The sequence below is a fragment of the Diabrotica undecimpunctata genome, chromosome 6 (genome assembly GCF_040954645.1).
Source record: "Diabrotica undecimpunctata isolate CICGRU chromosome 6, icDiaUnde3, whole genome shotgun sequence".
NCBI lineage: Eukaryota > Metazoa > Arthropoda > Insecta > Coleoptera > Chrysomelidae > Diabrotica > Diabrotica undecimpunctata.
The window spans coordinates 63,885,314-63,900,080 of NC_092808.1; the positions used below are offsets into that span (position 1 = coordinate 63,885,314).

General features: G+C 34.8%; 1 protein-coding gene across 2 annotated transcripts in view; it reads left to right on the top strand.

The window, feature by feature from the left end:
- Positions 1–304: 304 nt before the first annotated feature.
- The window catches only part of LOC140443473 (uncharacterized), a 96,985-nt gene continuing 82,522 nt past the window's right edge, over positions 305–14,767 (top strand). Inside the window, exons 1-2 of one of the 2 annotated variants that reach the window (XM_072534760.1) lie at positions 305–624; positions 12,354–12,498. In XM_072534760.1, coding sequence (XP_072390861.1) covers positions 418–624; positions 12,354–12,498 — 352 coding nt within the window. In that variant the 5' untranslated portion in view covers positions 305–417. The remainder of the gene's footprint in view (positions 625–12,353; positions 12,499–14,767) is intronic. The other variant, XM_072534759.1, reaches the window with a different exon arrangement.

Here is a 14,767-nt window from a genome sequence, read left to right on the forward strand (position 1 = left end):
GGATAGAGTTGTTAGGAATTGTGGAAAAGAGGTTTGGAGCAAAACTGAGGAGGAGATGGAAGAACTGTGTAGCAGAAAACTTGAGTAGCGAAGAAAAGTAAGGAACAGCGACTCTTGAAAAGGGAAATGCTAAGGAAGAAGAAGAAGGAGGAAGCTTCTAGGAATTCATTAAAAAATTAAAAATGTAAAGCAAACTCGTGTACTTGTAAAAAAGTTATTAATATTATTACTAATCCCGACTCTGAGAACCATTTATACTTAAGGGTTTTTTAATGTTTTCGTTGTGTAAAATTTAAAAAATAACATACTTAAAAATGTGTCCATTAAAGCTTATATATAATTTTTTAGTTATATAAATGTCATACAATTGTCAATTAACTTTCTAAATGAATTTAACTAACAATCTAAATTTTCAGCATGAGTCGAAGAACAACTATTTCATCTGATAGTCGTATGTTCCCAGAAGGTATATTTCACAGCATTACATCAAATACGAAAAATTTAAAAATGGGTATTAGTTCCATCAGTAGTATACATCGAACAATATCAATGTCCAGAGTGTATGGAGGACTTGGCGTTTTGTACTACGGGGGACTAGAAATCGATTTGGATAAAATACTTCAGGTAAAAATTTATTAATGCTTTTACTGCTTTATTTTTCTCATGTATTATTTGACTTAGTTATTTGAAAGTTTTTTTTTAATAGGTATCTTGACACAAGTGTTTTGACGTAGGTGATAATACGTTAATTTTTTTCGAAAAATTGTCGTTTATTTTTGTTTATATTATTTGGTTTGGATTACAGATCAGTTTTTGTTCTACAGAATACTTATTTCTCACACTTACCACTTTGCTTTACTTTTGACCACAAGGGGTCAAAAAAGGGGGCAATGTTCAGAGTAGGTATCCTGATTTATACTAAAAGCTTTTGTGCTAAACTTTATCAAATACTAAAATGAGATAGTTTCCAGTGGTTAGCTGTATACCATATTTAATTGGTATATTCGTTAAAAAAAAGTTTAAATTTTGAATGCATGAACGAAAATATTAAATGCATAAAAGTTGATTTTCTAGACAGCTTATGTGTAAGACCTGAAAGATCCATGTCCGGTCAGAAATTGTGTAAAATATTAATTCACTCGTTTAAACTTACAGCTTACAGCTTCGAAGGAAATAGGGGTCCTGGTAGACGACAAATATCCTGGCTGCAAAACATTCGCGACTAGACCAGGTTAAACACACAGACGCTCTTAAGAATTGCAAAAGATAGAGACTAATTTACAATGGTTATAGCCAACCTTCATTAGTGGAGATAGCACTAGAAAATTAAGAAGAAGAAACTTACAGCTGTACCGTCACCATATCAGGAATTAGCGTTTTGCTTCATTGAGCTTTCGTAGTCTGTGCCTCCCATTCCCTCTGCCATTCTGCCAATAGTTGTTCTCGTACGGCCACTCTTACCTGGGGTAACTGCCGTTCCGGTTATCGTATAACATCTGACGTTTTTTGACTACCCGCGTACCCGCGATTTTCTGTAGTGTTAGGGTCGATATATATAATGTTGAACATTATGTATATCTAGGTCATGTCATCAAGCTAGGAAAACCAAATCAAGATGCTGAAATTAAAAGAAGAACACAACTGGCATGGGGCGCTTTCAGCAAACTGACATATATCTTGAAAAATACCTTCATTCCTGTGAACTTAAAGAAAAAGGTGTATAACACATTCATACTACCAGTTTGTACCTACGGCTTGGAGACAGTAGCCCTTACCAAAAAATCTGCTAAAAAATTAGAAACACCGCAAAGAGTAATGTAACGAATCATTCTTGGAATATTACTGGGAGACAAGATTAGAAACACCGAGATAAGACGTAGAACGAAGATTAGGTATATTGTGGAAGAAATTGGGTAGGTCACGTAGCCCGATATAATGACAACAGGTGGACACGGAGAATCCTAGAATGCACACCAAGGACGACAACAAGAAGCATGAGAAGACCTCAAAAAAGATGGGTAGATGACATAAGAGCAGTGGCAGGCAAACACTGGATAAGATTGGCGCAAGATAGAGAAAGATGGAAGCAATTGGGAGAGACCTACATTCAGGAGTGGATGGAAAACGGTTGACAAAGAGAGAGTTAGGGTAGAAGGGGTTTCCTCTGTGCTCTATTAATCATATATTTGTACTTTTGGTATCTCAATACATCTATCCAGACGGGGGTTCCATATCGGTGGGTCGATTGTACAACGTGTAGGTACAATCTTCTCTTGTTGCTGCTAGGCCCACCTATATTGGGTGTTATTCTCTGGATGATTGCTGTCTGTTCGTCCGCCTTCTTAACCACTCTCAAAAGATGTTTCGTAAAGCATAGGCATTTGTCTAAATATATGCCTAGATATTTAGCACAGTTCGTTGATTTTAGCTCATTACTACTTATTTGAAATATTAAATCTGGCAAGGCTCTCGGGGCTTTAGGATGACCGTTTCGGTCTTGTTGTCTGCAAGTTCCGGGTCGTTATTCGTCATCCATCTTTTTACTTTACTAAAGCAGTCATTTACAGTGTCTTGTCAGCAGCTGATTAAAGATTTCTTCTACTAGTTCTGGTTGTAATGTAGTTAATAGTTTTATCGCCTCTGGTGGCGGTCTGATCCAGGGGATTTACCTACTTTAATGGAATCTGCGGCTCTCATGAGTCCCGCAAGGCTAACATCATCTGGACAGGTGTGTTTATATATAACGAAGTTTGTAGTGGGATTATTGGGAAAGAGGGTATTCACAATTTTCCTTCTTCGCACAGGTTGTACGGGGTCACTGACCTGAGAACGTCGTTCTCCAGCGCCTCGCACAAGTTCTGTCAGTATGTGCGCTCAGCTCTCTTGATTAACTTATTTAGCTTTATTTGTTGCGTTTGTATTCTATTCCTCTGTGCGATTCGCCTAATTCTAAGACATTCTGTCCGTTTTTGTTGGATTTCATCATTCCACCAGTATGGTACAGTATATGCGAAATGTTTACGATTACTACTCAGGTGCTTTTATGATTGCGTTCATAAAGGTGAAAAAGTCAGTAGTTTCTTCTTCTAAGTTGCTTATTTGTTTAGCAAATCTTGCTTTGTTGAATTTGAGTGTCTTTGTGCCATTCTTAGTTGTGACCTTTATGCCAATTTCGAATACGATCTATTTATGTAGAGTGAAGATGCTCTCATCTAGAACATCCCAGTTTGTGATTTTCTTGGCAAAGTTGTTTGATGCTAGTGTATTGTTTATGTGACTTCCATATTTCCCCCTTGTTGTCAATATTTGGGGACTCTCATAGAATGGATAGAAGTGACGCCTCGAATATATTATCTACCTTGTCTTGGTATTGTGTAATGTTTATATTCGGTAATATATAATAGGCTACTGTTGCCACTTCATTCATATTGATTTTAATGAATCCTTTTTTCTTGGTAATCTTTTTTATGTACACACTTTTGTTCAACTTAAAGACTGCAACATCTGACCGTGTTTCGCTGATCCAACCAAACTTTCTGGCAATGTTTTTGTTTGCTTCTGGGACTATGATAAGATCTGCTTTTACTTCCAAGGCTTTCGCGTGTAACAGGTCGTGTACCACCTTGGCCCTTCCAATGTTTACCTGCAGTATCCTAAGTATTTTTAACCCATTTGAAGCCATTATAAGACTAAACCACTAGCTATTTGGTCACATGGTGAGGATGGGGTTTCTTAATCTAATCTAAAAGGTCAATGTTGACACTACCCTGAGGAGATAGTGCTTGAGAGGTAGGGGCCGATGTTAGTTCCCCATCCAGGGTGAGAAGGGCAAGGTGGATGGACGGTTAGGAGGTTTAACCAGGGCAAGGTCAGCTGCGGCGCTGTCGCAAAGTGACGTGAATTGGTTCACCAAGATCGAATGGGTCGCTCCGTTAAAGACCTCATCGTTCGCTCTTCTTAACTCCTCGGCGGAGGAGAGTGAGCCAGTGGGCCTTGTTTTCTGGTTTGAGGGTCCGTGTTCTTGGTCCGTTTCCATCGTTAAAGCCTTCGTTTTTGAGGAAGAGTTTGAGACAGGGGCCTCGATGTTCCGTGGGTGCTCGGCCTGTCTAGCTCTCTGAAGAGTCTTCCAGAAGGCTGCGCACTTCGGTGCCACTGCCAATACGGTGTCCATCTTTACATATGACACAGTGATCCTGTTGATTGCATAACTCGAAGGTGTGACCCTCCTTTCCACACCTGTGACAGTCTCCGTTGCAGTCGGGACCATCACAACTCAGAGAATCGTGCTGGTAAAATCCAGCAACGTTGGTATCTATTCACTATGTATCTGCATTCTACCTCGCAGCGTACGAGGCTCACCTTCAGATGTCCGAGGTTTATATTCTTAATTCCGCTTGTGCGGTAAGGATGACCGTAGCTGCTTTAGTGTTCTTCTGCATTGGGCTTATCCGTTTAAGGCGAAACAAGTGTTCCACGTGTCTATTTCTTGCTTTATAGACCGCCCCGCCCGTTGTGTACTCTCTGTCGTTCCCCTTAAGTGAATGATTGCCTGCTTTTTAGTTCCCACCAATTTCGCTATGAATCTACTTTCTTTATCTGAGAAAGCTTTTTTTAATATCGAGGCCGCCCCCTAGTCCTTGTCTATAGTTATTAAGGGGTTCCTGTCCCAGATATTGCACAAGCTGCGGATAGCATCCCTTGCCACCGTCTTTCTCACGGCCTTTTCCACTCCCTAAAAAAGTTGGGAGTAGGTCGTGTTCTTTTTTGATACGATGAAACCGTTCGTTTGCCTTTCTTGACCCGTAGCCGTAGTGAATATCTGAACGGTGGTAGTTCCTATGCTGAAAGCAAAGACCGTTTCCGCCATCTTGCGCAGCTCCATTACCGGCATATAGCTTACATAATAGAGAGCCACGAAGTCCTCGGAATTCGATTCTTCTGTGACACGCTCGAGAGCGCGCCAGAGTTGTTCGGGTGTGTCGATTCGTAATTTGATTACTTTCTCTGTCTTCCTTTCCTTAACTCGTCTAACTATTGTGGAATGTTCCAACACCTCCTTCGTCCAAAATCTCCTTCTAGGGTGGAGTGGTTGGGGTAGCGGTCCCGGTATAATCTTTATATTGAGTGGGTCATTGTCAAATCTAACCTTACCTAACCCATCCTAACCAAATCTAACCCAACCTAACCAAATCTGACCCAACCTAACTTAAACAAAACTAATTAAGATAAAATATATTTATGGGTGTATATTATTCAGATAAAACATATAAGTTCCCTTCCTGGGCTGTGAGATGACTTAAGGACACCCTACGGCCGTTGTTAGGTCATCTCACAGCCCAAAAAGGGAACTTAACCTATCCTAACTGAACCTAAACTAAAGAAAACTAATAAAGATAAAATATATTAGTGAGCGTATTGTAAGCTTGCTCATATGGAGCAAGACACACCGACGCTATACGGGCGTAGGTCATTATATACATCATTTATATTCCAGGCTGATACCTTCTACTATATATACACACCGTTTTTTAAATGTGGAACACTTCTGGTTTTTGTACTCGCTTCGGTGATCCATATACAACAATTAAAACAGTATATATATATATATATATATATATATATATATATATATATATATATATATATATATATATATATATATAGTAGGTAATCCTAGTGAGAGGGTCCCTGTGCAGGGCCGATACGGATAATCGTAAAGTGCTAAAAATCATTTTTTTGTTGCTTATTGGTAAATTTCAGTAAGGGCCTAAAAATTATTTCCGCATAGTTTTTTTGTGAGATAGTGGTTACATCAATAATAAAAGACACATCCATTTTGCAGGAATAAAAGGAAAACATAAACTAAATTTGTTTTGATATTTGTAAGTTACATCCAGAAATATTTTGATTTCTTTAATTACATCTTTTAATACCTACTGAGAGAAACCTATGACAAAAATTGGCAACCTTGCACAGTTTCTGTCGTACTTAAATGCAAAAATAATAATAAATACAACATAGTTGGTGAATATCAACTACTATTCTAGTATAATTCAGTCTTTAATAAGAATTATTAAAAATTCCGCAATGTGTTATAAAAAAGGTTAGTAGAAATATATAGTTCTATTTTATTAAAACATGTCTCAAATTAGCGTGGCTGATAACCGGACCGCACCCTAGTTTAGCTGTTTTTCAAGTTATTGGGGCTTATTATAAACTGAATTATATCTAATCTGTCTATTAACTCAAATCCTGGGGTATGTTTGGCGTTGAGCTTATTTTTGATTACATGGGTTACTTCTTTTGGGTTGATAGGGATTATTATTACTTAATCAGTACTGTTCACTTCCTTTTCTGTATCTTTGTTTCTGGCTTGATCATTCTTTTTCATATCCTAGATCTAAAATATATTACTTAAGTATGAAGCAAACAGCTTTCTTTTTTGTTTTATGTTAGGTACTCATGATTCATCTCCTTTTCGAATTGGTGGGATCTATTAAGTTTGGTTAGTGGTTTGGCTATCTGTCAGATATTTAGGTATTAATTAATCTATTTATTTTTAATTTTGTCTGTCTCTTTTAGTCCAGACTCTGACAGTAAAAATAGTAGAAAACCTCTTAATTTTAAAAGTACTTAAAAAATAGCTCAAAGGTCAAAATCTACTCAATGGCAATATGTGCTTTTTCTCTAAGGTTGTTACCATCCCTAAGGGGTGGAAAAAGTTAAAAAAAAACATGGTAATGGTTAGATAGAGTTTTGTCGAAAAGTCAATATTTTAGAGTTATTTGTGACTGAAAGTTCACTAATTACACGTCAAAAAAGCATGTTTTTAAACAGTTTTTCGCGAATAAATCCTAAAATTTAGATAGTATTGATAAATCCATATTAACAAAGTTATGGCTGTTCGAAAGTAAAGTTTTATTCATCGAATACAAAAATTCAAACAAATAATGTTTAATAATTGGAAAACGGTAAGTTTTTTATGGAAAACTCTGTTGATGTTAAAAAAAAAACTTTTTTGACATCTATTTATTGAAGGCGTTTCGCTTTCTTAATCAGAAAGCATCATCAGTTCATCTATAAAGGACAATATGAAAAAACCACACAAGCATGGAAAAGTTGTTACATGTGTTACCTTAAAAAGATATGTAGCAGTCAGTGATAACAAAGTTGTAAAGACACTTAAGTAAATGGACATTATACGATTATGATGTATAAACAATAAATTAAACTAGATAAGTTAACAATTTGTTCAAACTAAGCACCGCAAAAAGAACATGTGTTTTTAATAACACCAAATTTCCCCCATTGATCGGCTGAGAAAAAACAAACAAAACAAGTGAGGTCAAACCAAAAACTCATATAGGTATCGTCAACGTTGTGGATGGTTAATCAGCCACAGGTGAAGATCAATTATAATTTCCAACAGTCCAAGGTTCATACCTTGGAGCTATATATATATATTATTAATTCTTGTAATTTGAAAATGTCGAATGAACAATATTTATCACTTGTGAAAGATAAATGCAGTACTGATGACAGTGCTGGAAAAACACGTGGTGAATCTATAGGTAATTCAAATAAACAGGAATCTAAAATGTAAGAAGTCTTTGAATATTTTCATTAATTTTTATGAAAAAATTATCGGCATTTACGACCGGGGGTATTGAATCTTCACACGATGAAGAAATATCTTAAGAAAAAACTTTTATAGCCATATGTAGTTAATGTTACGTGCTAAAAACATGGGACAACTATCAAAAAAGACGGTTTGTCATATTTTAGGCATGTTCTGGTCTGCAAATACTCCAGTCGTCAGAGATGAAAATGCCAATGAACCTCTAAAAATCATACGAGCAAGCTGAATTTTGCGGAGAATATTAATTTTGATACCCCAAAAATAATGCAAAAAAGTTTGTCACTTTAATCCCCGGGCTTCTCCACAGAACCCCCCTCGTAGGAGGGCAAAAACGCAAATGAATCGAATTACCCAGAATCAGTACGCCTTAAAAAAATGTTTTAAATAAAATCCGTATCTGATATAGTTTTACACAAAAATGTTGAACCGTTCTCTCACAAACAAAGTTTGAATCGGCGGTCGATTTTGAATGTCAGTTACGCGCTCGAAATCAATGTTTAATAAAAGTTGTATCAGCTCAACGGTAAAAATTCGATATCTTTTAGTTCAAGTGTCCTATCGACAAAATTCAAGATGCGTTTTAAAAGCAAAGAGTTCAGCTTTTGTTTGCAATTTGTGTATTTTGCCGCAAATAAACTCAGATTTTATAAAGGTGTTAAATAAATAAACGTAGCTCTATTTTTCCATTTTTTATGATTCGCATGAGATAAATACAATCCATCCCTTTCATTGACTTGCCACTATGAATTTTCAATTAGTAGAGCCTAACCTTCAAAACCTATAGCATAAAATTTTAGTTTTAAGTCTTGACAACAAATTTGAGGAATTTGAAATATGCATAAAAACGCTGGATTTAAACTTTCATATAACAAACGATCTAAAACGTTTAAAACTTAATTTTTTTCAATTACACTATTACGTTTTTTATAAGAACTAACCTTTGCTATAAACTACACCCAAAATTGTCTTCTTGTAGGCATTTTTTGTGACGTGCGATCGTTTGTAATGTAAAACATTAAATTGTGTGTTTTTTATTCATAATTCAAATGCATCATATTTGTTGACACAAATCAAAATTAAAATTTTATGTTAAAGGTTTTATAGATTAATCTCTAAAAATGGAAATTTTACTCATCATTATCATGTCTTTATTTATAACGTCCACTGCTGGACATAGGCCTCCCTTAAACTCCTCCATTCTTTGCGATTTTATGCTCTTTGTTGCCAATTTTTCGTGATGCGCCTGATGTCAGCCGAACGTGTAGGTGGTATTCTTCTACTACGTTTATCTGCTCTTGGCCTCCAATGTGTAATTTTGCTTGTTCCTCGGAAATTTTACTACGACTGGTCAATGAAAGTAATAAATTCTATTGATCTCATGAAAATCGTAAAAAATGACAAAAATTGTGCCACGTTTATTTACTTAACAAAGATATCGAATTCTTACCGTCGAGCTAATACAGATTTTATTGAACATTGATTTCGCACGCGTAAACTGACACTCAAAATCGACGGTCGCTTCAAGCGTTGTTTCTAAGAGAACGGTTGATTCTACACAAACAGTATTAATCAACATTTTTGTTTAAAATTATCTCACCTATTTTTTATTTAAAATATTTTTTCTACGGTGTACATGTTCTTGGTAAATTGATTTTTTTGCTTTTTTACGCCCTACGAGATGGGTTTTAGGGGGAAGCCCAGATGTAAAAGTGGTAAATTTTTTTTGCACCTTTTTTGGGGTCCCAAAATTAAGATTCTCGGCAAAATTTAGCTTGTTCATATGATTTTTAGGGGTCAAATCTCTGACGAGTGGACTAAAACGGAAATCCTTTTTTTATAGTTTAGCTTTGATTTAGAACCTTTAGCCACGTAATTACATACAAATATTAGTGTTCATCCATTCAGGATTGTACAGGAAAGGACACTTTTCACGTTCATCAGAGCGACTTCATTATAACGCACAAAACATAAACTACGGTTAGATAGGTGGGCAACAAATAGATACACATACAAAGGATATCCATTCAAATGATTTTTCATTCACATTCAAATTCACATTCAAATTTTTTATTAACACCTTTAATTTTTTGCAGAAATACGATAATCAATTTAAAATTTTTTGTATTATCTTCACTTAATAGTACATTTTAGTTTAATGGCGTTTTTAAACCTGTTTTTAGCAATTCTTGAAGCAGCCGCGTACTTGTATTGACACGTTAAGGGACAGTTAAAGAATATGTGATTTAGATCAGCTATACTAGTTCCGCACTTACATCTGTCTGTTGGGAGAACTTCGATTTTATGTAGATGCTTCGGAAAACATCTATGATCTTTTTTAAGCTTAGGATGGTCAACACTGTATTTCTACTTAGTGCAACAACTTTGTAAAATTGGTTCGCAGCTACTGTTAATTGTAATTTAAACAAATCAGTGCCTGTAGTTTTACCGAACTGAATGAAACGTCTATTCCATATCCCATTTAAATTTAATATGCTGTTTCAAAAATGCAAGGAGATCACAAGTGTTACATTCTTCAATCAATATATGTGGGTGCTTTAGAGGATTTTTAGCTATTGAACCCACAATACTATTACCCAATATGCCTGAATGTCCCTTAACCCATACGAATTTAACATCATATGATAAAGCTGATAATTTTAGTAACAAACTGTTGAAAAATTTTTAAAATGAATCTATTGCTATTAATTGTGACTTTAAAGTTTTGTAATGTATTTAATACTGATAATCAATCAGTGCACACGACAATTTTGTTTCACTGGTTTTCACACCATTGAAGGGCTTTATATATAGCAGCTGCTTCAGTGGACAAGATGCTGGATTGATTATTTAAACAAGGCAAAGCTAATCCCGCTATTAGAAATAACGGAAATAACAAAAATCGTTATTTATTGACATGCAGTTGAGTTTATGTGCTAAAAACATGTGGAAAAATACCAAAAAATGGGATTTTATGAATTTTAAGTTACGGAGAGAGAACGCCAAATCTAACCTCTGTCTAATCTTTTTAGAAGTTTGCCAAAAATTAACCACATAACCTAAACATTCTTTGAAACATTGAAATATTTTTCCTGGGCTTAATTTTGATCCAAAATACCTAAAATAATTAGAGGGTTTTTGTGCATTAAAGTGTTTGTTCGTCAATTTTTTAAAATTTTTAGAGCAAAGGATCGCTTAGAAATTTTTTTTTTTTTTGGAAAAAACATATTTTTTGCGATAAGGGGCCCCGGGGGTCACCTAAGGAGATCCACATTTGGCTAAAGGGGTTTCTAAATAATGTACTTTCAAGTGCCTAACCCCAAATAAAAAGCCAGCCGAGTGCAGATTTTACCATCTTATCCCAGTATAATTTTTAATATAAATAAATAACTTTTGCATCATAGTAGTTTTATTATATTAATTGTACTTTATTTCATGTACATAAAATGACGTTATGAGTTATAAGCTCAGTATGTGACCTTTCCTGACTCCCTCAGTTACCTCGAAACTTAATTCCTCATTTATTCTTACAGATCTGAATATCTTTTATGTACAAAATGTCTTTGAATATTTCGAATCTGAAATATCTACTCGAGTTATCTTAAAAGCAAAAATATTTACTATACTTATATGTTTTAAAAATATTTAATTAATGACAATATCCAAAAGGCCTATCTGGTGTAAATTTAATACCCAGAAAGACACAAAAGAAAAGGAATCAGTAACTTGACAACATGCAATATGCAGGATAAATAAAGACATGAACAAATAAGGTAGTCAGAATTTCTTCGAAATAAAGTACAAACATGATCTTGTAGTTACAGTGCCCGTCGACTAAAAAGATTATGATAGATACTTTCTCCAAACTTTGAATATCGCTTCATTAGGCCGAGTCTGACACGGTTTTCCTTTGCGACTTTTTTTGGTTTTGAGGCTTTTTTCCTCTTATTTTCAGAAAACATTTCACTCGTCAGACAGGAAAATCGGAAAACAAGTTCCGTCGGACAATATTAAAAGTTGTTTTTGCTGCTGTTAATGAAAGTATCCTGAAAAGTTGGTTATTTATGAATTTAGTTAAAGTAATTTTTCCGAAATGTTCGAGTCGTTAGACGCATTAAATGACCTATATTAATCATCAGACAATTTTATTTTCGTATTTTCCTTATAATTTTTAAGCTATTTAATTAAAAGAATAGCAGTACCTAAAAATTTTTGGTATGTCGTTAAATCGAGAAACTTTGAACGTTAGACGAATAGTGAATTAGACGAAAAATGCTTTAGAACAAAATAATTCGCAGGGGGAAACCGTGTCAGACGGTTAGAGACTAATTAGAGAATAAATTCAGATACATAATATATATATTCAGCAATAAACTAACGTCACCAGAACGAAATCTAAAATATCACATAAGAAAGTCGGATAAGAACAATAAAAATCTGGAATCTCATACATGAACGATGATGCAGTAAGAAAGTATAAGTGTTAAATCACATATATCAATAGGGTATACCAAGGCAGAACAGCACAATTACATTGAATGATCTTCTAAAGATCAATCGAGAAATAGCCTAAAAATTGGACATTAGCATCGTAAGACCTGGAAAGACATTCTTAGTGTATTTTTATTTGAATTAACAAAACTATTTTTGTTGATATTTTGAAGAAATATAAATTTAAATCTTGCTTAATTAAAAATGCTTAACTTTTCTGTTAAAGGTAGATATTAACACAAGTAGAACCGAAAGCAGAGGTACGGTGAAAGCAAGAAGTATCAAGCTGGCATTAGAAATGAGTGCAAGAGAAGTTAAGGAAAAAGACATTATTGTCATTTGTAGTCAAAATAACGTCGATGAAACAATAGGTAAACTTGAAACGAACGTGTATTTATACTATTAAGTTTTATTTTAGTACTGCTACAAATTGTATTAATATATACAAGGTATATATTACATAATACACATAATACCATAAATAAGTGACATTAAATGAAATTAAAAATCTCATTTCAAGAACCGGGCAACTCCATTTTTAACAAATTTAACAAAATTTGAAGCTGTACAACTGCACATATTTTGGTTCAGGAATCTGGCAAATCGTTAGCATAGCAAAGGATTTATCTTATCAACCATTACGGCGCAAGCATCAGGCAAGTCCAGGAATTATCTGATTTAGCAACGAAATGGTCGTGTCTAGTGGGAGATATCGGAGTAGGGATAACGCTCACTGGTCCGGTGGCAGAGTGGTACTGGTGTTTAGGTGTTTTCTTTTCATGTTTTGAGGTTTTGTTAATAAGAACAGGTTGTACTTTTGTGTTTAGTATAATACGTTTTATAATGTCTAGAGCGATGCTTTTCAAGATTCACGTAATGAATATGCTCCGAGTGATTTGGAACAACCTACCATAAGTCGTGCATCGATTAGAAGAAAAATTAAAACAAAAAACAGCTATGCCCTTGCCGACTTAAATGTTTTGATAAAATTGATGAAACACGAAGAATGTCTATTCTCACTTCTTTTAACGAATTAGAAAATAAAGAGTAGCAAGTCTTATATTTGGATGGATTTATTTCTTCGATAACAATACAAAGAAATCGGAAAATATCAGGACAAAGAAATCCAAAAAAAGTTTCATTTTCATACTTTTACAGATTTATTACCAGTCTGATACAGTTAATAGTTTTTTTGTGATAAACATTAACTTGATTCGAATAAATAAAATCCACCATTAATACACTATTATACATATTACGAATGTATTACAATATACTGATATACTAAACTTATAGTTTTTTGTTACAAATCCGTTTTTTGCTTAGTGAATATAGTCTGTAAAAAGGCGTGTTATTGCATTCATGGCATGACCAAACATCGGGTTGATCATCTTGCTTCATCACTGAATACACCAATTTGATAGGTGTCTTAACTGACATCTTGTACGTAAATAGCTATGTTTTTGAGTTGAAAATTCTAAGGGTGGTAATTTTACCCTCGGGTTTATATTAAATTATGATTTTTGATGTTTATTTATTATACAAAATTGTAGATGATGTGTCTCTGATCTTTTATTTATGCATTAATGTTGGTATGTTCTTGTTGCTGACTTCTTCTTTTGGTATTGGTTATCAGAGCCTGCTACATTCTGGTTATGAGTTTGCTACACATTTTCTTCATTAAATAAGATAAGGACTGTTTCTTTGATTTTTTAAGTCCACAAGAAAAAGAACATATTCATGTATAGCTGCGAAGCATGATCTTTAAAAGAACGAACAAAAAAGACTAAGAACCATAGAGATGGATTACTGGAGACAATGAATCAATCCCTGTCCTCCGCAGATTCCAGGTGTTTCATGACCCGGGAAACTAGTGCCTGCCTAGTGTTCCTTGTCCAAGGTCACGGATGAAGTCCACAACGGCAGCCACGGCGGAGAAGAATATCTTCGGTACGGTGTGGATGGCAGAAGTGGCAATCACTTGATTTTAGGGATTATATAAAATCACTCACCAACCCGTTTAGCCAGCGTGGTGTTTTAAGGCTAAAAAACCTCCTAACAGGAATATGGCGATATTTAAAACAAAAGAAATGGGTCCCCAGGTAGGTAGACCATAAAGTAATGGCAAATCTCACTCCTTTGGAAAAAAGGACAGCTTCATGGAATCTGGGGGAAGCTAGAAATCGCTAAAAACCACACGATTGTACATTGCAACTCTAAATATAAGGTCCTTATGAAAGGACCAAAGTCCAACAAAGATGAAAAAGTTTACGAACTCGAAAAAGACATCAAGCACTTAAAATGGGACATTTTATCTAGCAGGGTCTAAATTGTCTATCATCAATCAATTGGTCTAGCAGAGGTAAAAAGAAAAGGGGAAGAGTGCCTAACACTAGAGTCCAGTAACGTCCTATATTACAAATGGCGAGAAGAACAATGCCTAAATGGCGTAGATTTCTAATTTCCAAGAAATATGCACATAAAGTAGAGCAATTTGTAGGAATATCTGAAAGAATTGCAATAATTAGGCTAAATGTAAATGAGAACATCTTCCTGAAAATTATTCAAGTATACGCTTTAACCGCAGCACATCCTGATGAAGATATAGACGAATTTTATGAGAAAATTGCAGAAACTAGC